The sequence below is a fragment of the Terrapene carolina genome, unplaced genomic scaffold, assembly GCF_002925995.2.
Source record: "Terrapene carolina triunguis isolate 2854851 unplaced genomic scaffold, T_m_triunguis-2.0 Scaffold58, whole genome shotgun sequence".
NCBI classification, from domain to species: Eukaryota; Metazoa; Chordata; order Testudines; family Emydidae; genus Terrapene; species Terrapene triunguis.
In genome coordinates, this window is record NW_020664409.1 from 48,393,103 (window position 1) to 48,418,814 (window position 25,712).

Below are 25,712 nucleotides of genomic sequence, written 5' to 3' on the forward strand. Positions count from 1 at the left end.
TTTCCCCTGGCCACCAGGCTATGTCTCAGACCAAAGCAACAAGCTCAGTAGTGGATGAAACTCCAGGGGTTTGCTTTGGATAGGCATGCCAAAACTTGGGAGGCTTAGATGATGTTTAGCCAAACCTTTTGGGTCATTAACATTCATTTGGAAATGTCAAGAGAGAGAACTTTTTGTGATAGTTCTAGTACTGTACCTCCTTCTCCTAGTCAGGCTCTGCTCATGTAGGGTTACCATTTTTTAAATTAACAAAAAGAGGACACTCCAAGGGGCCCCGCCCCGCCCCAACTCCGCCCCCTTCCCCGCCCCGGCCCCACCCCAACTCCACCCCTTTCCCAAAGTCCCCGCCCCAACTCCGCCCCCTCCCCTGAACGCTCCGCCCCCTGCTCTTCCCCCTCCCCTGCTTCCCGCGAATCAAATGTTCGCGGGAAGCCTGAAACAGGGAGGCAGGCAGCAGGTAAGCAGGGGCGGGGGGGGCGCGAGGAGGCACGGCCCTGTCCGGCCCCCTGGCTGAGCGGCTCGGGCCCTGGGACACCAGCCCCAGTTCCAGCCGAGCGCGCCAGCCCTGGCCCGCCCCGGCCCCGGCGGCTCCAGCTTGGCTTGGGCCCCGGGACACGGGCACCGGCCCCGGCCGAGCGGCTCCGGCCCCGGGGCACCGGCCGAGCGGCTCCGGCCCCGGCGACTCCAGCTCGGATCGGGCCCCGGGGCACCGGCCCGTCCGGCCCCGGCCCCAGCACCGGCCCTGGCCCCGGCCGAGCAGCGCCGGCCGGCGGCCAAGCACCGCCGGCCCCAGCAGCTCCGGCTCCGGCCCCAGCAGCTCCGGCTCCAGCCCCAGCGCGGATCCAAGCCCCACGACCCCTCCCTATTTTCCCGGACATGTCCGGCTTTTTGGAATTTCCCCCCGGACGGGGATTTGACGACCAAAAAGCCAGACATGTCCGGGAAAATCCGGACGTATGGTAACCCTATGCTCATGGAGTCTCAGCCCTTGTTGGGGTAACTTGGATCTTCAGCTCCTGCGTCTAGCTGGAGCAATGGTGTGCGGGGGTGCAAGAAAACTAACATTAATGTGGATAACAAACTAACCAATGGGGTTTTTGCATTTGAATCTGCTGTTGTTTTAGGCTTGGTCTACACCTAAACCCCCAAATCGAACTAAGATACGCAACTTCAGCTACGTGAATAACGTAGCTGAAGTTCGAAGTACCTTAGTTCGAACTTACCTCGGTCCACACGCGGCAGGCAGGCTCCCCCGTCGACTCCGCGGTACTCCTCTCGTCTAGCTGGAGTACCGCAGTCGACGGCGAGCACTTCCTGGTTCGACTTATCGCGTCCAGACAAGATGCGATAAGTCGAACCCAGAACTTCGATTGCCAGCCGCCGAACTAGCGGCTGGGTGTAGACATACCCTTAGTCAAATTCGTCAAGCCATTCCATGGCAATTCAGCACTAGGCACCAGATTCAGCCTTCCCACAGTGTTGACCCTGGCAGAGGTCCCCAGTGGTGGTCAGTAAATTGCAGCAATGGAAAGGGTGTAAAACACTTCATTGGGTGGCAGGTGGGCTGGGAATCATAGGGAAAATTCATATCCCCAAAAGTGGGCTGCACTGGCTGGGAAGGGGGTGTGCCGAGGACAGCCTGGGGATGTCCCAGTTCACCTCACCACATTGGTGAAGTTAGTTGAAAAAGCTACTAGCAACACTGCCACAACTTATAGCTGCACTTCCATTCCCTGCCAGGTTACATCTCTCCAAAACAGCTTCTTTGAACCTTGGCCTACATCTGTTAAATTGAGTTAATCTACAAGTATTCACGCTGCTGCCAAACCGATCTGTAATAGCATGGAACAGTGTGTGTGTGTGTATATGTGCATTAGTCTTCACTTCCCATTTGTAGGAATATCATCTTTGGAAGTGGGGCATTTTAAACATTCTGTGGAGATGTATTAAAAACTCATTATCACAACAAGGTCATCTGGAGCCAAGTTAAATCAGATACATGCTAATGAGTGGAGTGCATTTTTTGAATAATAACATTCAGTTTGGATCACCCAATGTATGATAAGAAAATCACAGCAGATGCTGCTGCAGCAAAGGTGGGAGATTAGGGCACAGCATGCCAAGAAATGGCAAATCTATTTTGCAGATACCCCAGAAATTTGCTGATTTATGTCAGTGTCTTTTTTATTTTGTGTGCCATCTCTCTGCAACTAATTTTTCCCTAGGAAGTTGTAAGGTCACATTGACCTGTATGTTCAAACCACAGTCAGAAATAAAAGAAAAGATAAATGCATTTGTTAAAATACTTACAAAAGTTGATACAAAAGGAACCCTTTTGCACAGGAATAGCTTTTCCACTGGCTTTTTCAAACTTAATTTCAAAAGCAAATTTAAAGGGCAAGTTACGGCCTTTGACTTGATCCAGAACTTCATGCCATTCTGCAGGTTGGCTCAACATATTCACAGTGCAAAGGCAGAAATAATCATCATTAGAGCTGGTCATGAAGTTTCCAGCAAAACAGTTTTTGGTGAAGCCTAAACTTTTCATAGGAAAAGGTTGGTTTTGACAAAAATTTGTCATGAAGATTTCTGGAAAAAGAGAGAGAGAGAGACCCATCCAAGAATAGCCAATAGCCCAGTACTCAATAGTTGGCACTCAACTAGGATGTGAGAGACCCAGATTTAATTCCCTGCTCTCCCTGATTTGGAGCCAAAGACCTGATTCGAGGAATTGCACTTTTATTTATTGGCCATTCTATTATCCCAAAAGGGGTGGGGCTAAATTATGACCTGTCCAGAAGACTGAGTTAGAGGAAGAGAGGCAGAGCAACTGTCAACAGGGGTGCTAGAGAGAAAAGAGCTTTCCACACCATGCCCAGCCATGAGGGGTGCTCCAGCAGTAAGTCCACTTATCTACACAGACACAAATAATTGTGACCACCGACATGGAGGCTAGTGGCAAAAAATCTTCTTTCAGGTCATTCTAACAGTCTTTCTTGCATAAAAAAGACAAATCAAGATGGCAACGAGATGGTGGCAGAAGAGGACATGTCAAAGCACTTAGAAAAATGAGAATTCAAAACCCCTTGGATTTGATAGAGTAATCTTTAAAAGGTGCTTCACCTCCTTAAATAGTGTTTCTCAAAGACTGCTTCTCAAACTTCATTAGCATTCTTTTGACATAAAAGACCTTATCTGACATAAGAAAGAGTAAAAGATATGTAGCAAGCACAAATGTTACCTAAGCTAACTGTTTGGGGTGACATTTTAAATGCAGAAAATTAAAGCTGGCAAGATAATACTGACCTTTCAGCCTGAATAAATAAAATAGCATTTGCTAAATCTAAATGGCTGCCTCTAGCTGCAGCAAATGTTATGTCTTTTAACACTACCATGCAGGTCTTCAGTAGAGTTAACTTTTAGTAATCTCTCCTTGGCCTAAATACACTCATCTGCAGCAGACCATGGAAGGGAGAAAATCCCAGGAATCAGATTTCAGAGTAGCAGCCGTGTTAGTCTGTATCCGCAAAAAGAACAGGAGTACTTGTGGCACCTTAGAGACTAACAAATTTATTAGAGCATAAGCTTTCGTGGGCTACAACCCACTTCTTCGGATGCATATTGAGTGAAACATATCGAGGAGATATATATACACACATACAGAGAGCATGAACAGGTGGGAGTTGTCTTACCAACTCTGAGAGGCCAATTAAGTAAGAGAAAAAAAACTTTTGAAGTGATAATCAAGGTAGCCAAGTACAGACAGTTTGATAAGAAGCAAGTGTGAGAATACTTACAAGGGGAGATAGATTCAATGTTTGTAATGGCTCAGCCATTCCCAATCCCTATTTAGCCCTGAGTTGATTGTATCTAGTTTGCATATCAATTCCAGCTCAGCAGTCTCTCGTTGGAGTCTGTTTTTGAAGTTTTTCTGTTTTAAGATAGCCACCCGCAGGTCTGTCATAGAATGGCCAGACAGGTTAAAGTGTTCTCCCACTGGTTTTTGAGTATTATGATTCCTGATGTCAGATTTGTGTCCATTAATTCTTTTGCGTAGAGACTGTCCGGTTTGGCCAATGTACATGGCAGAGGGGCATTGCTGGCACATGATGGCATATATCACATTGGTAGATGTGCAGGTGAACGAGCCCCTGATGGTATGGCTGATGTGATTAGGCCCTATGATGGTGTCACTTGAATAGATATGTGGACAGAGTTGGCATCGGGCTTTGTTACAAGGATAGGTTCCTGGGTCAGTGTTTTTGTTCAGTGATGTGTGGTTGCTGGTGAGTATTTGCTTTAGGTTGGGGGGTTGTCTGTAAGCAAGGACAGGTCTGTCTCCCAAGATCTGTGAGAGTAAAGGATCATCTTTCAGGATAGGTTGTAGATCTCTAATGATGCGCTGGAGAGGTTTTAGTTGGGGGCTGAAGGTGACAGCTAGTGGTGTTCTGTTATTTTCTTTGTTGGCCCTGTCTTGTAGGAGGTGACTTCTGGGTACTCGTCTGGCTCTGTCAATCTGTTTTTTCACTTCAGCAGGTGGGTATTGTAGTTTTAAGAATGCTTGATAGAGATCTTGTAGGTGCTTGTCTCTATCTGAGGGATTGGAGCAAATGCGGTTATATCTTAGAGCTTGGCTGTAGACAATGGATCGTGTGGTGTGTCCTGGATGGAAGCTGGAGGCATGTAGGTAAGTGTAGCGGTCAGTAGGTTTCCGGTACAGGGTGGTATTTATGTGACCATCGCTTATTAGCACAGTAGTGTCCAGGAAATGGACCGCTTGTGTGGATTGATCTAGGCTGAGGTTGATGGTAGGATGGAAATTATTGAAATCATGGTGGAATTCCTCAAGGGCTTCTTTTCCATGGGTCCAGATGATGAAGATGTCATCAATGTAGCGCAAGTAGAGTAGGGGCGTTAGGGGACGAGAGCTAAGGAAGCGTTGTTCTAAGTCCGCCATAAAAATGTTGGCATACTGTGGGGCCATGCGGGTACCCATAGCAGTGCCGCTGACTTGAAGGTATATATTGTCCCCAAATGTGAAATAGTTGTGGGTGAGGACAAAGTCACAGAGTTCAGCCACCAGGTTAGCTGTGACATTATCGGGGATACTGTTCCTGATAGCTTGTAGTCCATCTTTGTGTGGAATATTGGTGTAGAGGGCTTCTACGTCCATAGTGGCCAGGATGGTGTTTTCTGGAAGATCACCGATGGATTGTAGTTTCCTCAGGAAGTCAGTAGTATCTCGAAGATAGCTGGGAGTGCTGGTAGCGTAGGGTCTGAGGAGAGAGTCCACATAACCAGACAAGCCTGATGTTAGGGTGCCAATGCCTGAGATGATGGGGCGTCCAGGATTTCCAGGTTTATGGATCTTGGGTAGCAAATAGAATGTCCCTGGTCGGGGTTCTAGGCATGTATCTGTACAGATTTGTTCCTGTGCTTTGTCAGGGAGTTTTTTTAGCAGATGGTGTAGTTTCTTTAGGTAATCCTCAGTGGGATCAGAGGATAATGGCTGGTAGAATGTGGTGTTAGAGAGCTGTCTAGCAGCCTCTTGGTCATATTCCAATTTATTCATGATGACGACAGCACCTCCTTTGTCAGCCTTTTTGATAATGATGTCAGGGTTGTTTCTGAGGCTGTAGATGGCGTTGTGTTCAGCATGGCTGAGGTTATGGGGCAAGTGATGTTGCTTATCCACAATTTCAGCCTTTGCACGTTGACGGAAGCAATCTATGTAGAAATCCAGTCTGTTGAGGGATGGCAGAACATAGGGGAAGAAAACACGTGGCCATACAAACCCCCATTCCACAGAAGCTCTATGTGGCCAGGGAGGAACTAGGGGACAGTCATTCTATGCAGTATGTATAGGTGCCCATTTTTTGTATGTGATAAAATACAACACAAAGATTGGGTAATGCTCTTCCAAGCTACATTAACTCTTCTCTGTGCTTTGTGAAGCCCTCTTCTTGTCACCGGTGAGCCAATGGCAGCTGGGCAGACTGTGATCTAAGGTGAGGGGAGTATGAAAGGGGGGGCCACTTAGGGATCTGGGGCAAAATCAGTACTTGGTCCTGCTAGTGAAGGCAGGGGGTTGGACTCAATGACCTTTCAGGGTCCCTTCCAGTTCTATGAGATAGATATATCGCCATATATTATATTATTATATAACTATTGCTGTGTGGGGAGGGGAATAGGCTATATTGATGTGAGGCACTTTTATACCAATATAATTGCATCCACATTAGGGATTTTTAGTAGTATAACTATTTCAATTAAAAAAATTAACCCCCTAACTAAAATAGTTAAGCCTATACCAAAACGATGTATTGACTAGGCCTTATTTAAATTGGTGGACAGTCTTATTTTAGTATGAATGGCTTGTTTCAGTTTAGATTGAACCCAAACACCGAAATAAGCCCCTCGGACTGAAATGAGAGTCCACCCAAGGTTTGTGCTGGTTTAATTGAACCAGCTTAAATTCACACCTTTAAACTTCTCTCTACAGACAAGCCGAAACTGGTAAAGTGGTTCAGTTTGGGAAGGATGGCCTTTTCTCAGTTATCCCTTTAACTGGACTCCCACATGGACAACTACACAGGACATCTGAGTGTGAACCCTTCCCCTTTAAGACATACAAGGCTCCACCATTGCTGTCTATCCTGAGCCACTTTTGCATATCCACTACGTTGTTAAGTTCTGTAAATTTTCTATCTTTAATGTGGGGATGTATCATCCTTACGCCAACCTAATGGAAAGTTCCATGAGAAGGTAAGGGTCACGATGGAACACTTGCCTGGCAATGGCTCATGGCCTTGTAAGACAAAGGCGCCCTCTGGTGGTCTAGGGATTATATAAAATGAGGTAAACAAGGTAATAAATCATGGCCTTATGTAAGGCCCCCTGGTGGTCTAGGGATTATATAAGATGAGGTAAACAAGGTAATAAATCATGGCCTTATGTAAGGAACGGTTGAACCAATCGGTGTGGGGCTATACATGTGATAAACACATGATTCTCCTTCTCGTCCAATCCGTAGATGTGTGATTATAGCCTAATTGTGTTATGTAATGTTGAGAAAGACTATAAAAGAAAGCTTGTAATAAACAGGATTCGATTCAGCTTGCAACCACATTGGTCGTGTGCTTTATCCGCGCCCCACACTTTAATACTGTTTTACAGAGGGATTCTTTCAGTTGGCCCAACTTGTGTGTTCCTCCAGCTGCCCAAAGGCACATCTGCCACAGCAGATGCTCTGGCTTCATTTTTAATGCATATCCCATGTATTTCCATCTTCTTTTCTGGATAACTTTGCAAATAAGGGGTTGTTGAACTCTCTGATGAATATTGGCATTTGTTATAAATTCACTCAATTTAATACCTACTATTTTCCTGTGGCATTTGCTTTCAAAGGCATTTAGTTGTCTATTGGTACCTTTGGCAGATTTCCAGCTTTCACGTCCATATGCTGAGGTGGACATACCAGCTGAGCTGAAGATTTGAAGTTTGGTTTTTAGGTTGTAGATTTTCAATGATGAAATTACATTTAAGCTGGTGAATTCAGCTGCCACTTTGCCAATTGATGACATTATGTTGTTCATGTCCCCATGGGCTTGCACATTACTGCCAAGACATGAGAATTGACTCCCCTTTTGTAATGCTTGAGTTGGGACAAATCTGGAGGTTCTTACTCAGGCAAGGCTCATTCTGAACTCATTGGGTGCTTTCTCTAAGTTAGGGCTTTAGGATTTGGCCTGAAGGAATTGAGGAAAGGCTGAAACTTTAAAATGCTGCCATTCTTATGATCTTTACCCTAAACAAAACACAAAGCCAAAAGCCTAAGTACAAAGATTTGTGAATGCTACATTTATGAAACACACAGAAATAGCCCACAGTTCAATGTTCAAGTTCATAGTCAAGATCATTCCATTTGTGAAACTGCTGCTGAGCATTGCTGATGTGTTAGCCAGTAAATTCACTTTTGAATTGAATGATGTACCAAATTCTTCAAACAGGCAACACTAAAGTGCAATAAGTTCTGAATAATAGAAGCACCAAAAAGTAGACAATCTGGAATTCTCTGAAGTAGGTTTTAGCCGTTGGGTTGGCAAGTGAAATCATATAAACACTGCCTGTGGATATCCCAGTGGGTAACTACACCCACGCTATTGCCTGAATGTTTATAGACTGTTTAGGTGGAATATCAGCCCCCTGCTAGGTTCAGCACATTGCTCTTAGCATTCTGTTTACTGAACTTTTACATCAGATGGTTGAGTGACATTTTTTCCTAAAAAATAAAACCTGAAAGCACAGATAGCTGTATAAATAAAAAATGTTAAATGTACAGGGAAGGCTATTCCCCCTAAATTCTTGTTTCTGTCTTTTCAATCCAGGAATTAGAAAGGGCAGGCAATTCCCACTACAGTGTCTTTTGTTGTTGTGGTCTGGCAACAGATAATTCAGATAATGAGCCAGATAGCTCCTGCTGCTCCTATGTGTGAGATTAGATGCCAGGACTCAAGAGTGACACAGACCAAGTCCAAACACTGGTATATACTAGTGTAGTGAGGCTGAGAGTGAGAGGGAAAGAGGTATGTACCGAAGGAAATGCATTACAACTAGAACTGTCAATTAATTGCAGTTAACTCATGCGATTAACTCAAAAAAATTAATCACGATTAATCACACTGTTATATAATAGAATACCAGCTGAAATTTCTTAAATATTTTTGGATGTTTTTCTACGTTTTCAAATATATTGATTTCAATTACAACACAGAATACAAAGTTTACAGTGCTCACTTTATATTATTATTTTTGAATACAAATATTTGCACTGTAAAAACAACAAACAAAAAAAATAGTATTTTTCAGTTCACCTCGTACAAGTACTGTAGTGCAATCTCTTTATCATGAAAGTGCAACTTACATTGTAGATTTTATTTGTTACATAGCTGCACTCAAAACCAAAACAATATAAAATTTTAGAGCCTACAAGTCCACTCAGTCCTACTTCTTGTTCTGCCAGTCACTGAGACAGACAAGTTTGTTTACATTTATGGGAGACAATGCTGCCTGCTTCTTATTTACAATGTCTCCTGAAAGTGAGAACAGGCACTTTTGTAGTGGCATTGAAAGGTATTTACATGCCAGATATGCTAAACATTCATATGCCCCTTCATGCTTCGGCCACCGTTCCAGAGAACATGCTTCCATGCTGATGACACTCGTTAAAAAAAAAGTATTAATTAAATTTGTGACTGAACTCCTTCAGGAACAATTGTATGTCTCCTCTGTTTTACCTGCATTCTGCCATATATTTCACGTTATAGCAGTCTCGGATGATGACCCACCACATGTTGTTCATTTTAAGAACACTTTCACTGCAGATTTGACAAAACATACAGAAGGTACTAATGTGAGATTTCTAAAGATTGCTACAGCACTCGACCCAAGGTTTAAGAATCTGAAGTGCCTTCCAAAATCTGAGAGGGATGAGGTGTGGAGCATGCTTTCAGAAGTCTTCAAAGAGCAACACTCCAAAGTGGAAACTACAGAACCCGAACCACCAAAAAAGAAAATCAACCTTCTGCTGGTGGCATCTGACTCAGATGATGAAAATGAACATGTCGGTCTGGACTGCTTTGGATGGCAATTGAGCAGAACCCGTCACCAGCATGGACACACGTACTCTAGAATTGTGGTTAAAGCATCCAGGGACATATGAATCTTTAGCACATCTGACACATAAATATCTTGCGACGCTGACTACAACAGTGCCATGCGAACGCCTGTTCTCACTTTCAGGTGATGTTGTAAACAAGAAGCGGGCAGTGTTATCTCCTGCAAATGTAAACAAATTTGTTTGTCTGAGTGATTGGCTGAACAAGAGGTAGGACTGAGTGGACTTGTAGGCTCTAAATTTTTACATTTGTTTTGTTTTGGAATGCAGGTTTTTTGTACATAATTCTATATTTGTAAGTTCAACTTTCATGCTAAAGAGATTGCATTACAGTACTTGTAATAGGTGAATTAAAAAATAGTATTTTATTTTGTTTTTACAGTGCAAATATTTGTAATCAAAAATAAAGATAAATTGAGCACTGTACACTTTGTATTCTGTTTTGTAATTGAAATCAACATATTTGAAAATGTAGAAAACATCCAAAAATATTTAAATAAATGGTATTCTATTATTGTTTAACAGCGCAATTAATTGTGCGATTAATCGTGATTATTTTTTTTAATTGTGCGATTAATCACAATTAATTTTTGTAATTGCTTGACAGCCCTAAATACAACTGATCTATGGGAATAAAAATGTTCTAGCCCAGGGGCCCGTGGAGGTGCCTCAGAACTTGCATCCAGCCCACGGCACAGAAAAGGTTGGACCACCCTGCTCTAGTCCACTAGGTCTCAATCTCCAGTATTGGTACCAATACTGCTACTCCTGTGCTTTGTAAGTGGTGTTCCAGGCTTTTCCTCCCGGCTTTAATAATGAGCCTCTGTTGGACCCTGGTGAGCCATAGCTCCCAGTCCTGTGCATGCATTCTGAGCTTGAGAGACTGAGTTCTCCCAAAAGGCAAATTGATCCCCTTAAAGCAGGGGTGGGTAAACTTTTTGGCCCAAGTGCCACATCTGGGTGGGGAAATTGCATGCAGGGCCATGAATGTAGGGCTGGGGCAGGGAGTTGGGGTGCGGGAGGGAGTGCAGGGTGTGGGAAGGGGTGCAATGTGCAGGAAGGGGCTCAGGGCAAGGGGTTGAGGTGCAGGAGAGGTGCGGGGTGCAGGAGGGGGCTCAGGGCAGGGGGTTGCGGTGCAGGAGGGGTTCAGGGTGCAGACTCCAGCCTGGCCCCGCTTACCTGGAGTGACTCTGGGGTGGCAGCAGCGCGCAGCGGGGCTAAGGCGGGCTCCCTGCCTGCCCTGGCCTCACACCGCTCCCGGAAGCGGCCATCATGTCCCTGCAGCCCCTGGGGGGGCAGAGGGCTCCGTGCGCTGTCCTTGCCTGTGGGCACCTCCCCCGAGGCTCCCATTGGCCATGGTTCCCCATTCCCAGCCAATGGGAGCTTTGGGGGAGGCAGCATTTAGAAAATGTCAAAGTGAAACTTTTTGGATTTTTATTTATTTATTTATTTATTTAGGTTTTCTTGACTGAGATAATTTTGCAGAATTAACGTAACTTCAGAAAATATTTCAGTGTCACCAAATTTGCACCTCCCCGCCACCCCATGTGCACGCACAAACAGATTTCAGCTGAAAAATTTCACCCAGCTCTATTCAGCTGTTTAGCAGCTCATGGGCAGCATCAGCCTTGTGCTTTTTCAGTCACTCTATAAGCATATCTAAACGCTGGTGTTCCCCCTGATTAGAACAGGAGAACTAGCTGTACAGCGGCATCAGTGGCATTTTTTCCATTTGCTTAGACAAATTCATGTTGTAGGGTGAATGCCTGGGGTTTTTTCACTTACTTAACTGGGTTTTTTTAGTTATGACTCCTAATAGGTTATGCTGGGAGTGTGCTGAAGTTGACTCTTAAGGAGTACCAAGGCAATGTCATTGGGAATTATAGGCATTTTTAGCTCAGTGGCTGAACCAAATTTTAACATTAAATCATCCTTGTGGCACTCAGTACACCAGCCCAACTGGTTCATTGAAGCTAAGCTCTGGCTGGTTCTGCGCAGGTGCACTAGAGAGGAAGACACTGACACAAGTATTGCACCCACAAAGGAGGCAGACATATTTTGGTTGGCAGCAATTGGCAGTGTGAGGAATCAGGGCCAACTAAAGATGCCACTGACCACCAGACAAAGCTGGCAGGGATCCTGGGGGATGAGTGGAGTGCATGCTTTGAATGACTAGACTCTCAAAATGCAGTCACTGAGGCACTGTAGGTGGGGGTGGGTTTGCAGGCCCAATTTTGTTTGGAAATCAAATTGGTTAGGTGGCAACATATGGCAGACTTGGTGTGAGGGCATCCTGGGGAGGTACCAATGCACAGAGTTGTCTTGGGAGAAATCTTGCCAGCTCAGCAGAGGGCCAGAATATACCTGGGAGTTTTAAAAAAGTGGACAAAACTGTTATATAAATCCGCCAGGGACATCAGGTCCCTGAGAATGGACATCTTCGGGGGGGAGGGATAGCTCAGTGGTTTGAGCATTGGCCTGCTAAACCCAGGGTTGTGAGTTCAATCTTTGAGGGGGGCATTTAGGGATCCGGGGCAAAAATCTGTCTGGGGATTGTTCCTGCTTAGAGCAGGGGGTTGGACTAGATGACCTCCTGAGGTCCCTTACAACCCTGATATTCTATGATTGTTTCCAGACACAAGGTCACCCTATGCAGTTGCACCCTTCTAATGAGGCAGTGAGACTTTCTCCCCAGCATCCCTGAGAGGTGGCATGCCTTACACAGGTGTAATGCCTCCCCATACTATTGCCCTACCCAACAATCTAGAGGATTACCGGTCCAGTGTTTGGCCCTATTACTAGTACATAACAATTATGAAGAAAAAAGATAAAATGTGTATGGTAATGGGTCACAAAAGGCTTGCTCAAATGGCAGCCAGCAGGCCAAATGTAGCTCATGGAATACTGCTTTAATATTGCCTGTGCCCACCCGTGAGAATGTGTGTATTATTCATGAAATCTCTATCTGGAAGCCAGTCAATGAGGTGGCTGGGGAATGTTCTAGGCTCTATGGGAAAGCAGAGAGAGAAACAGAGGGCACATTTTAGGGATAATAGCACTTTCCTTGTTTGGTGTTAGAAGAAAGTGACTCTTTGTGATGCTTCACTCTTGCCACAAAACCTTTGTCTTTAACATGGAAGTGTATCTCAAGTTAGATCATGGTCTACTTGGTTCAAGATGGAACATTTCACGCTGGGACCTGTAGTCTTCATGGGCCAAAACACAATATTAATGTTAAGGACATCTGCAGTCTTACTTCTAGGTAAATTAAGTGCAAACTTCTAATGGCTGGCACATTGCCAGCATGACCCTTGGGCAAATTCAGAGCATTCTTCTGCTACAGAATCTATTTCAATTTCCTTTTCCACATTAAACATTAATGTTCCTAATGAAAAATAATTTGGAACGAAAATTAAAAATCACCTGCTGAAGCCTTCCTTGTGAGATATAGGAATAAAAACCGAAGAGAGTTACTCTGTTCTCCAGAACAAAAAGAAAAACGTTAGCATATTCCTGGTAAGGAAACCAAGTTTTTTGTTTTTGTTTTTCAATATTCAGACACACCCAATAAAAAGGTACATTAAACGCAAAATGTCTTGTTATTTAACAGCAGCTATAGTTGAGGTAAAAATATAGTAAAGTTTCCTCTGGTAGCTAGGCAACAGAAGAAAATACCACTTATTTGAATTGCTATTTATTCTACTATTTTGTAAGCGTTGCTGTAGAGATTCTTACTCTCCATACTTCTCAAACAGTAGAAAAAGCAGCTGTTTATTATATGGATAAATTGTTTAATGTACTGTTTGATCCAGGAGGCAAATTAGACATCAAAATAAATGTCTAGAATAACTACAACTGGCCATTAATGATTTTGATCTTCCTGTAAGTGTTTCAGTAGATTATGTAACACAAGCAAATGTCCTCTGCTGACAGACAATTGTCACAAATATGGACTCTATGAAGCATGAAATCAGTACATTTCCATTTTTCCAAAGAATGCAAATGTTGTCTCAGTCATCTGTATCTTCCTAAAGACTTTTCAGATTAAGCACATGGTAGCAATATACTATTTGACACTTCCAAACTGAAGAGCTCTTTCCAGAAGAAGAGTTCTGCATGTATTACCCTCAGATAAATGGTTTCATTATGGTGAAAATCTAGAGTAGAAAACACTCAGAGCTATAGTCTGACTGGAATTGCACTGACTGGCTCACTTTTTTCAGAATCAGAATGAAAAGGAACTGAATAGAGCTCTTCTCTCTAATTTCTGTGAAATCTGACATCTTGATTTCTGACCAGCCATCCGCAAACAAGGTGGAGGGTTGTTTGATTGGGGCTCAGAGCACTGAAAAATGATGATCTGGCAAACTACCTGTAGCAAGCTACACAAAATTCTATCCTACAAGCATAAGAAAAATTGATGGCATTTCATATTGTAACACATCCATGAGCACCTAGAATTTGGATTTTCAGTCCTGCTTCAAAATATCAGGCCTTTGCTATTTGTGTTAAAGGGGAATTATTGCTAGCAGAACAGTGCCTATTACACACAGTAGAGCAGCTCTATCATCATCCATTAGAGGGAAGTGGTGTGTACACCACTAGCCAGCTTATTACAATACTGTGAGGCAAACTATAGGTGAAATCCTAACTCTATTAAGTCAATGTTGGCATCACTGAAACTTGGTGGGATAATACTCATGATTGGAATGTTGGTGTGGATGGATACAGCTTGCTCAGGAAGGATAGACAGAGGAAAAAGGGAGGAGGTGTTGCCTTATATATTAAAAATGTACACACTTGGACTGAGGTGGAGATGGACATAGGAGACGGAAGTGTTGAGAGTCTCTGGGTTAGGCTAAAAGGGGTAAAAAACAAGGGTGATGTCATGCTAGGAGTCTACTACAGGCCACCTAAACAGGTGGAAGAGGTGGATGAGACTTTTTTTAAACAACTAACAAAATCATCCAAAGTCCAAGATTTGGTGGTGATGGGGGACTTCAACTATCCAAATATATGTTGGGAAAATAACACAGCGGGGCACAGACTATCCAACAAATTCTTGGACTGCATTGCAGACAACTTTTTATTTCAGAAGCAGGGCCGGCTCTGGCTTTTTTGCCGCCCCAGGCCCCCCCCCCTCCCGCGGGCTCAGCTCTCCCCCCGGCGGCCAGAGCGCCGGGGGCAGGGCGGCGAGAGGGCGGCGAGCCCCGGCTGGGGCTCGGCTCTCCCCCCGGCGGCCAGAGTGCAGGGCGGCAAGCCCCAGCAGGGGCTCGCCGCTCTCCCCCCGGCGGCCGGGGGGAGGGCGCGGGGGGGAGGGCGGCCAGAGCGCCGGGGGGAGGGCGGCGAGCCCGGCTGTGGCCCCGCTCTCCCCGGCGGCCGGAGCGCCGCGCCGCCCCCCTCCAGGTGCCGCCCCAAGCACCAGCTTGGGTGCCTGGTGCCTGGAGCCGGCCCTGTTCAGAAGGTTGAAAAAGCTACTGGGGGGAAGCTGTTCTAGACTTGATTTTAACAAATAGGGAGGAACTCATTGAGAATTTGAAAGTAGAAGGCAGCTTGGGTGAAAGTGATCATGAAATCATAGAGTTTGCAATTCTAAGGAAGGGTAGAAGGGAGAACAGCAAAATAGAGACAATGGATTTCAGGAAGGCGGATTTTGGTAAGCTCAGAGAGCTGATAGGTAAGGTCCCATGGGAATCAAGACTGAGGGGAAAAACAACTGAAGAGAGTTGGCAGTTTTTCAAAGGGACACTATTAAGGGCCCAAAAGCAAGCTATTCCGCTGGTTAGGAAAGATAGAAAATGTGGCAAAAGACCAACTTGGCTTAACCACGAGATCTTGCATGATCTAAAAAATAAAAAGGAGTCCTATAAAAAATGGAAACTAGGACGGATTACAAAGGATGAATATAGGCAAACAACACAGGAATGCAGGGGCAAGATTAGAAAGGCAAAGGCACAAAATGAGCTCAAACTAACTACGGGAATAAAGGGAAACAAGAAGACTTTTTATCAATACATTAGAAGCAAGAGGAAGACCAAAGACAGGGTAGGCCCACTGCTCAGTGAAGAGGGAGAAACAGTAACAGGAAACTTGGAAATGGCAGAGATGCTTAATGACTTCTTTGTTTCGGTCTTCACCGAGAAGTCTGAAGGAATGCCTAACATAGTGAATGCTAATGGAAAGGGGGTAGGTTTAGCAGATAAAATAAAAAAAGAACAAGTTAAAAATCACTTAGAAAAGTTAGATGCCTGCAAGTCACCAGGGCCTGATGAAATGCATCCTAGAATACTCAAGGAGCTAATAGAGGAGGTATCTGAGCCTCTAGCTATTATCTTTGGAAAATCATGGGAGATGGGAGAGATTCCAGAAGACTGGAAAAGGGCAAATATAGTGCCCATCTATAAAAAGGGAAATAAAAACAACCCAGGAAACTACAGACCAGTTAGTTTAACTTCTGTGCCAGGGAAGATAATGGAGCAAGTAATTAAGGAAATCATCTGCAAACACTTGGAAGGTGGTAAGGTGATAGGGAATAGCCAGCATGGATTTGTAAAGAACAAATCGTGTCAAACCAATCTGATAGCTTTTTTTGATAGGATAACGAGTCTTGTGGATAAGGGAGAAGCTGTGGATTTGGTATACCTAGACTTTAGTAAGGCATTTGACACGGTCTCGCATGATATTCTTATCGATAAACTATGCAAATACAATTTAGATGGGGCTACTATAAGGTGGGTGCATAACTGGCTGGATAACCATGCTCAGAGAGTTGTTATTAATGGTTCCCAATCCTGCTGGAAAAGCATAACAAGTGGGGTTCCGCAGGGGTCTGTTTTGGGACCAGCTCTGTTCAATATCTTCATTAACGACTTAGATATTGGCATAGAAAGTACGCTTATTAAGTTTGCGGATGATACCAAACTGGGAGGGATTGCAACTGCTTTGGAGGACAGGGTCATAATTCAAAATGATCTGGACAAATTGGAGAAATGGTCTGGGGTAAACAGGATGAAATTTAACAAAGACAAATGCAAAGTGCTCCACTTAGGAAGGAAAAATCAGTTTCACACCTACAGAATGGGAAGAGACTGTCTAGGAAGGAGTACGGCAGAAAGGGATCTAGGGGTTATAGTGGACCACAAGCTATATATGAGTCAACAGTGTGATGCTGTTGCAAAAAAAGCAAACATGATTCTGGGATGTATTAACAGGTGTGTTGTGAGCAAGACACGGGAAGTCATTCTTCCGCTCTACTCTGCGCTGGTTAGGCCTCAGCTGGAGTATTGTGTCCAGTTCTGGGCACCGCATTTCAAGAATGATGTGGAGAAATTGGAGAGGGTCCAGAGAAGAGCAACAAGAATGATTAAAGGTCTTGAGAACATGACCTATGAAGGAAGGCTGAAAGAATTGGGTTTGTTTAGTTTGGAAAAGAGAAGACTAAGAGGGGACATGATAGCAGTTTTCAGGTATCTAAAAGGGTGTTATAAGGAGGAGGGAGAAAACTTGTTCACCTTAGCCTCTAAGGATAGAACAAGAAGCAATGGGCTTAAACTGCAGCAAGGTAGGTCTAGGTTGGACATTAGGAAAAAGTTCCTAACTGTCAGGGTGGTTAAACACTGGAATAAATTGCCTAGGGAGGTTGTGGAATCTCCATCTCTGGAGATATTTAAGAGTAGGTTAGATAAATGTCTATCAGGGATGGTCTAGACAGTATTTGGTCCTGCCATGCGGGCAGGGGACTGGACTCGATGACCTCTCGAGGTCCCTTCCAGTCCTAGAATCTAATCTATGAATGGCAAAACTCCCATCACCGTCAGTGGGGCCAGGATATTGCCCCAGGACAGCCTTCCTAAATTATGACAGCCTATCCCTGCTACATGTGGGCTGCAGCACTGCCTCAAATTGCCCTCCCACCCTGCCCCAAGCTTGCAAAAGGGTCCGCAGAAAGCAGTCTTCCATAGAGCCTGCTGCTGGGGGAAATATCCCACAGCCAGAAACAGTGCTATTAGGTTGCCTTGATGCTGCTCCGGCCCTTGTTTGCAGTGTAAAGGGACCGAAGTGGGGGTTAAAGTCTCACCGGTGTATTTAGGACCAGATCCAGCATTCCTAAAATCAGGGGAGGAAGGAGGGAGTTATGCCTGTGCATAAAAAATAGATACCTGCTCCCCAATCTGGACATCAAGAGTTCACCTCAGGCTGCCTTTCTTGAATAAGTACTGTATCTTCTTCTGACAACAAGGGGTTGGTCAAATAGATTGAATCCTGCAAGCTTCTGTATGTGCAGCCCAGTTAATTAATTAATGTTTGTAAAGCACTTTGTAGTTGAAAGCACTATTATAAGTACTTGGTATTATCTTATAATTACCCTATTACATCGAAATTAAATGCACACTTGGGCATACTTTAGTCACATAATTAAAATGTCACCCAAAAAATTTCAAATGTAAGTGTGTGAGTTTATGCCAAGGGGTAGCAACTTTAATTTGTGGACATATGAAGTGGCAAATAAGTCAAGGGCTCTTGACTGTGGGGGGCAGCGCTGGAGGGCAGTATTCATATCAGAGTGAAAGCCACAATTTCCTCAGCCCATAAATATACCTTTCTAGATCATCAGATGCACAGGTCTTCTTGGTCTAGGTCTCTTTCTCCTTTAACATTTTTTGGGGGTCAATGCAAGGACTATCCCACTTTCCTGCTTGTTTTTGAGTTCTCCTCTGTCCCACATTTAGTATGAGGGAACGATGATGCAGGCCAATATCTTGCCCCAAACATAAGTCCTTCAGGGTCACATTTAATCAGTGATCAGTTTGTTGGGCTGTATATTTGGTGAACCAAAATAAATTAGGACTCTTCAAGTGCTTTGTTGGGATAAGAACATTGTCTGTTGCCTTAGAGGGTAAAAAGAAAATTATTCCATATATATGATGCCATCTAATAATTATGCAGGTGGCAAGCTATGATTACCTCTACATCACCTTGCCGCTTGTTTATATCAATATTACCAACCCCAAGCATTTTAAAAATCATGAGTCAAGCCCAAAAATCATGCATTTGACTTAAAAAATCATGAGATTTGATTTAAAAAAAAAAGTAAATGTGGGTTCTTTTTGGTTTCTGAGCCTTTAGGTCATAGTCAGTTGATGTTTTCAAGCTTTTCTCCACAAGTATGATGGCTAGAACCTTTTCTGTAATGAAATCCAAGATTCTCATACAATCACTTGATGCTAGCAGCTGGGGCTTTAAGAAAATCATGGGACACCACAAGCCTTCAGATAACATCATGGGATTTGGTAACCTTGTTACACTAACCATCCTCTCACTCTGCCCCCAGCCTGTTGTTTGTGCCACTTTCATTTGGGGGAAAGGACTATGGTGCCTAACACAATGTGTCTCCCAACCTGGTTCTGGTCTCTATGAATTACTGCAATAATGATAATTAATAATTAAATGATATATGCTGCTTTCATATCTCTGGATGCAGCTAGACTCTTCTGGGTTGACTAAAACCATTTTATATTATGAATATCTTTACTCAACTGTGAACCTTTTCTGGTGCTTAATTACTAACCACTAAAAATCACTGATCCATGTCAGATACACAGACAAACAGGATAGACATACACAACAAACAAAGCAGCAAAATGCTTGGGTCCAGGACAGTCTTTTTTACTGTATGTTTGTACAGCACTTGGTGCAGTGGGGCCCTGGTCTATGACTGGAGCTTCTAGGTGCTACTGCAGGACAAATAATAAAAGGATTGTATTCCAGTTATTGGTAGTGTAAAGCCACATCCAGGAATATTACATCAATTGCTGATATAATTGTGAATGCAAAGGATAATTTTTAGATGTCTAACTACCTTATTGTACCCCTAAATCAGGAATAGTAGTTATGTGTGTAAATGCTTATTTCTGCCTGTAATTAGTTTGGCCAGTAGACAGTCCAAGTTGAGGCCTCATTTAAAACTTGGCCTCTAATCTGTAAGAAAGGAATAGTGATCTTCCCCAGATTTTCTGTTTCTGATTCTTGTTTAAATACAGGGGGGCTACCCAATCACCTACTTCACTGTCAAATGTTGCACAATAAAGCGCAAAGGGAGAGGAATTATGTTGTTAAGTGCTCATAAATCACTGGTCATAAGGCAAATGTAGAACAGCAAGTGGTATTGCCACTAGGAGCACACCATTACTGTAAAAGGAAGGTTACTGATGGCTCCTATTAGCGATTCCAAAAGTGAGAGTGAGTGATGTTACCACACCAACATGTCTCTAGACTATGTCCCTATTTTTGTTTGGTGTACACTGACTGGGTGCAGGCTGGAGCTCCACTCACTGCCCATCCCTGCAATTGGGGAGAGGGACAGCAGTGATTTTTCTATGTGAACTGACACTGTGGTGACTGTGCCTGGAATATTCTATATCGCAGAGTTCAGAAATCCTGTCAGATGCAGCTGAAGTTAGAGCCTGAGAGTGAAGTGAGGCTGGATGTTGCCTGTAAATCAAGACCCTGCCTCGCTGTGCTAACTCAGTTTTGTTATGGGGGCTTTTGAGGTGGGGAGTGGAAAGTGGGAGGGGTGTTGCAGTGTTTGTTTTATCTCATCAAATTAAAATGATTAGTTAATTAATATTTAATAGTTATTAATTACAAGAGCATGATTGGCTGGTTGGATTTTGTGATACATAACACTTAAAAGTGAATGTGATAAAGTCCTCACATCTACTCAGATGCCTCCTCCTTCAGTGGGATGCATGAATTTTGTGGGTAACCAGATGCACCCCTGTTATCCATATCAGAAAGTTCCATTCAGGCAGTAACATTTGAGGTGTTGCTGGACTCACTGTTTAACTGACTCTCCAATTTGGAAACAAAGAGGGTCATAGTGAGTAAACGGCTAATTTAGGTCAGTTTGAAAACAAATTAACTTATAACTTAACTGCTCTGGGACCACTGATTAACTTTACTTTTTTCTTTCCTTTTGTAGGTAGACTCCCTTCTCTTTCCTCCCCTCCCCCAACCTCTCCTTCTGCTTGGATAGTTTGGTCTATCAGGGGCAGAACCAGTAGCAGCAGAAATTAGATCAGCAGCACCTGCATAAAGATGACAAGATGCTGATGTTTCATTGTAGCAAAAACTGCCTGAGTAAAATTGGGGTGGGAGTAAGGAGAAGAACACCTGTGCCCACTCTCAGGTGTTGCTCAGTCAGCAAGGGGGGAAGCTTTCCTGTTCTAATAAATGGAATAATTATGGAGCAGGAGCAACCTGGCAGAGAGGGAGGGAATAGACAGGAGTAGCTGGGCAAGACCCTGCTGATAGAGAAACCACTTGGCCACTGAACTCCTTCCTGTGTCGCATTGCCCCGCCCCCCAGCACATACTGCAGCAGCCGCCCGCTGAGTTCTGTTCTCATCCTGGCACCTGCCTCCAGCCCTCTGTTAGAATGAAACATCCTCTCCTTCTCCTGCAGGTAACAGAGGTGGCTGGTAGAAAAGACTCGGAGTTTCCTTCCTGACAGCAGATCAAAGGCCACCCAGGAGAGAGCACAGGTGTCCAAGCAGCTGCTATAGTCTCTGCAAAGAACATGGGAGGTTTCTCAGTGACTGGGTAGCTTCACTGTCCATCAGCAACCATCCCTTTGCCTCCAACAAAACCAGTTGCTCCTACACCTGCAGCTTTCCATTTATTTGGTTGCTAGCCAGGTGCTTGTCCTCTTGCTCCCTCAGATTATGGTAGGCACTGTCTACCTCTGTTCATCTTCAGGTTACTGCTGTCTGTTATCTTCAAGCAGGTGCTGCTCTTATATAGAAACCATCTGAATAGGGGCTAGTGCTTCTACATGGGAAAGGGAATTTGTAGCTGTCCCCCCTTCAAAACATATCCAGACTACCATAAAAATATTTTAAGATGGCCAAGATTAGTAATTTATTCATCCTGCCTCTCACTCCGGAAAAGAGGGCTAATGAGCACAGCAACTCTTTAAGGCCCTGATCCTACAATTAGCTCCATGTATGCTGGACTCCTCTGCCCACACAGAGTCCCAATGAAGTCAGTATGGGTCTATGTGAGCATAAGGGTCTGCCCAAGCAGAGCCTGTTGCAGGTTTAGGGCGTTTGGACCTGAGCCAAAGCTCACTGAAGTTAGTAGGTCTTTCCATTTACTTCAATCGGTTTTTCAGAAGACCATAGATGACCTCAGCTTTTCTATGTTTCAACCTAAAATGCCTTATCTTTGAAAGTAATAGAATGCATTTAATACATACGACAAAAGTGGTAAGCTTTCAAAAATGGCTTTTTTAAGATAATTTTTTGTTTTGTTTTCCACTGAACAAAATATTATGAACTAGAATATTGTGTCCATTCTGAATATAGTCCCCTCCATTCATTATCTTGGAGCATATTGGGACAGGGTGGGTTAGTTTAGAGTAAAAATGGTGCTTGTAAAATATTCTGCAGTGTCTTCTTAATCTCTCTTTTATTTCTAGGTATTTCCACACAATATACTTAGGTATCCGCAGTCGACAGAGTGGAGAGAACGACAGATGGCGGTTTTATTGGAAAATGGTATATGAGTATGCAGATGTGAGTATGCTGCACTTGCTAGCCACGTTTCTGGAAAGTGCACCACAGCTGGTTCTGCAGCTCTGTATTGTTGTACGGACTCATACTCTACAGGCTCTCCAAGGTAAGGGGTCACTTCAGGTAATTTCATCATTTAGGAGGATGTCATTTATGGACATGCATGCTCTGTTCTTTCCAGCCACTGTGTATTTTGTTCTCACCTCATAAGAATGAGGTCTCTCTACTGACTTCTATTACTGTTTTAACAATGACTGTGTCAAAAACATACTATTTTCTTCAGCACTTCTTGTCACTCTTGGTTAGTGGTAGTTACTATTCTGTTTTGCCCAATCTACACCCTTGTAATAGAAACAGGGATGGCATAGTATTTACCAGAGATGGTTTTTACCAGGTAAAATCATGGTTTTCACCACCCAGGAAAAACTAGTTAGTCCCAGTTTAAGGCATTTTCTATTTTAAAAACTGTTTTGTTAATGCACACCACATTACACTTAGTTTAGGTACATATTCAAATTGTGGTTGCATAAAACAGTAGATTTGCAGATTAATTCAGGGTTGTACAAATACAAAGTGAAACTGCAGTGGGCGTAATACTAATATATGTAATGATAATACTGAACATCAGAATGTCTGTATAGGTTTTGGTTCAGTATTTTCTCAACAAAGTTATACATGTCATGACTCATACTTCAGTTTTCAATATTATATAAACAAGTCACAAACGTTTGATTATATGAAAACAACAATAATGCAGAGTTGTAGGCTTGAAGCATTAAGCAATCAGAAACATGCAGGGTTACAGATTACCAGTCCAGGTCTATTTGGTCACGCAGCATTCTGTAGAGAGGACCAACTTTGATGTAGTGCCTAGACCGAGCCTACTCCTAAGTTTTGAATGGATGCATCCAAAGTTTGAAAAGATTCATTCTGTGCTTGCTGAACTTGCTAGACCCTGAAGCAATTATTCTGCTTAGTTAAAACCAAGTTCAAGACAGTATTTACCAGCACCCTGTCCTAAAGTAGTTTTTCCTGGGAAATTTTCAACCATAAATAGAAAGATGACCTCATGATTATCCACTTGAGGGAATAAAACCAGCACTATTTTCCCTCTCTTTATTCCTGGGCATGTTCAAACTTTTTTTAAAAAAATCCAGTGATTAGGTTCATCTAGATATTATGCAAAGCAGAAAATGGCATAGCTGAGAGCAATGATTTTGGAAAGGAGATGTCAAAGTCTTATGAAATGTGTGGCCATCAGTTCTCAGCCAGGTGTACCTGAAGTAGTATGTGTGACTGATGGGTTTTGCATATAGACCAAGTCCTTGAAACTTTATGCTTAGTTCTTACTTAGGTTTGATTTTGTGCAGCAGGTATTTTTATTACTATAAAATAGTAAATACAAACATGCATCCTTGATGCAGATCTTCTCTATGGATTGGCAGTACAGTGATACAGACCTATTAGCCATGAAAATACCCTTTTCTCCAATGCTTATTTAATACTCTTTTTGCCCACTTCTTAGCTTTCCTTTCTTACTGTAGCATTGTTGTGCCTTATTGTTGCATTAATTCATGAGGTCGTGCCAGGAGAGGGCACCTTAGGATCCTGGGGACCAGTGAACACAGACTACATGGGGAAGGAAGGAAGGAAGGATATTATGACATACCCAGAGTACAGTCTGGACTGATGAACATCTGTGTCACCTCAGCTGTCTAACCTAGGGTACCTTTTACACTGCTTCATTGCGAGAGCAACCAGTCCTGGTCTGCTCATACACAGCCTCCAGCATGTAAGTTATTCTCAGTTACAGTGTATGAGTGTTGCAGCCAGCCACTCTTGAATTACACTGTAGAGCAACACCAGCAAACTCCCCATTCCAGAGTTTCCCCAGAAATGTACATCTTGTACTGCCTAGCTCTCTCCTAGGCAATACAAGCTCATATAAAGTCCGTTGTTTTAGAAAATGATATGCACAAATCCTGATATCTCAAAAAGAGTTTCCCCAAACACTTCAGTTCAAATACACTGGTTTAGCTAAAATAAGTTTATCAAACTACAGAAGGACAGATTTAAAGTGAATATAAGTAACAAGGCATTAAATGTCAGAATTGGTTACAAGAAAAATAAAAGTAAAACACAGCTAATGCCTAACTTAGCAAACTAAAGTGAATTCAAAACCAAGGGCTCTCTCCCCACAAATTACAGCAATCTTGTTGGCTGAACTACATTCAGTCAGGATCCCCTTCTCCAATCCAATGTCGCTTCTTCAGGTGTTGTGGATGCCACGGTCAGAGAGAGAGGAAGGAATAATTTGGGGCATCTGCTCTCTCTTCTTACAGTTCTTTCTCTTCTTCAAGAAGCATCTCCAGCTGAGGTTCAGGAGACAAAATGTCTGTGTGGATGGGAACTCTGAGCTGTTTCTTTGTCGAGATATAGATTTTTCGCCCACACCCTCTTTCCTGCCAGAGAGTGGCCACTCCCCAGAACTGGAACACATTTTAGTAATGCAATACAGTAGAATACTGCAACTTTGCATACAATGTCGCTACACATATTTTACCTGGACAGTAATGGTCAGCAAATTATGAGTCTTCAAATGATACCTCACAAGGCCTACTTTATACAAAATGTATCACAGTCCAGTAAAAGGGGTGAACACGGGTACAGACTGTCACAGATGTACATTATTATTACTATTTATTATTAAGAACCACTTCTGTGCTTGCCCCTGTACAAGACAAAGAGTAAAGTTCATTCTTGAGTTGTCTGTCGAGAAATTGGGAACCTCTCTTTTGAGGATAGGTAGGGTAAGGGCAGTCCATAGGTTGTGATCTATTGTTTGATTGCTGCCTAAGCACTTCAGATAGCTTTGAATGCTTGGCATGGGGTGATATCACTTAAAAAAAAAAAGCTATTTACACTTAGAAGAATGCACTGTCACTTTAAGAAGTACATTGTTAACTGATTGTGCTTTGGCTCTCTAGGAAAATAGTCTGTGAGAGAAATTTAGTTAGAGACATATAGCCAGAATATTGTACTATTAGCTGTAAATTAGGTATCTTCATAAATCCTTAATATATAGGGATCCTCACCTTCATTTTGGTGTAATAATAGATGTCTGTGAGAAATGTGACTAGTGGGGAGACATTCAACCTGTGAAATACCCTGTAAATGCTTTTTACTTAAAATATCTGAAATGCTTCAGTTTAGCAAAGAAGGTTCCTGAGACCTGCAATCAGCGAGCTGTGTGAATTTTATGGTGAGACCCCTTCTGGTGTCTGATACATAACTAAGTGTGGGCTGGCAACAGATTCTGATCTCCCATCCAACCCTTTTCTCCCATCCTCCGAGGGGGAAAGACCCCATTAAAAAAACTAAGAAAATTAAACAAGATTTAAAACAACCTTAAAAACTGTATTCCTTTGACGAAAACGGATGCAGTGCTAATATACTGCCAGCTGT

At 43.2% G+C, this 25,712-nt stretch overlaps 1 protein-coding gene across 1 annotated transcript in view; it reads left to right on the forward strand.

Annotated features, from left to right (window-relative positions):
* Positions 1-25,712, forward strand: part of XKR4 (XK related 4) — a 274,894-nt gene that overhangs the window by 169,811 nt on the left and 79,371 nt on the right. Inside the window, exon 2 of the mRNA XM_024200808.1 lies at positions 22,154-22,353. Within this exon, the coding sequence (XP_024056576.1) occupies positions 22,154-22,353 (200 nt within the window). The remainder of the gene's footprint in view (positions 1-22,153; positions 22,354-25,712) is intronic.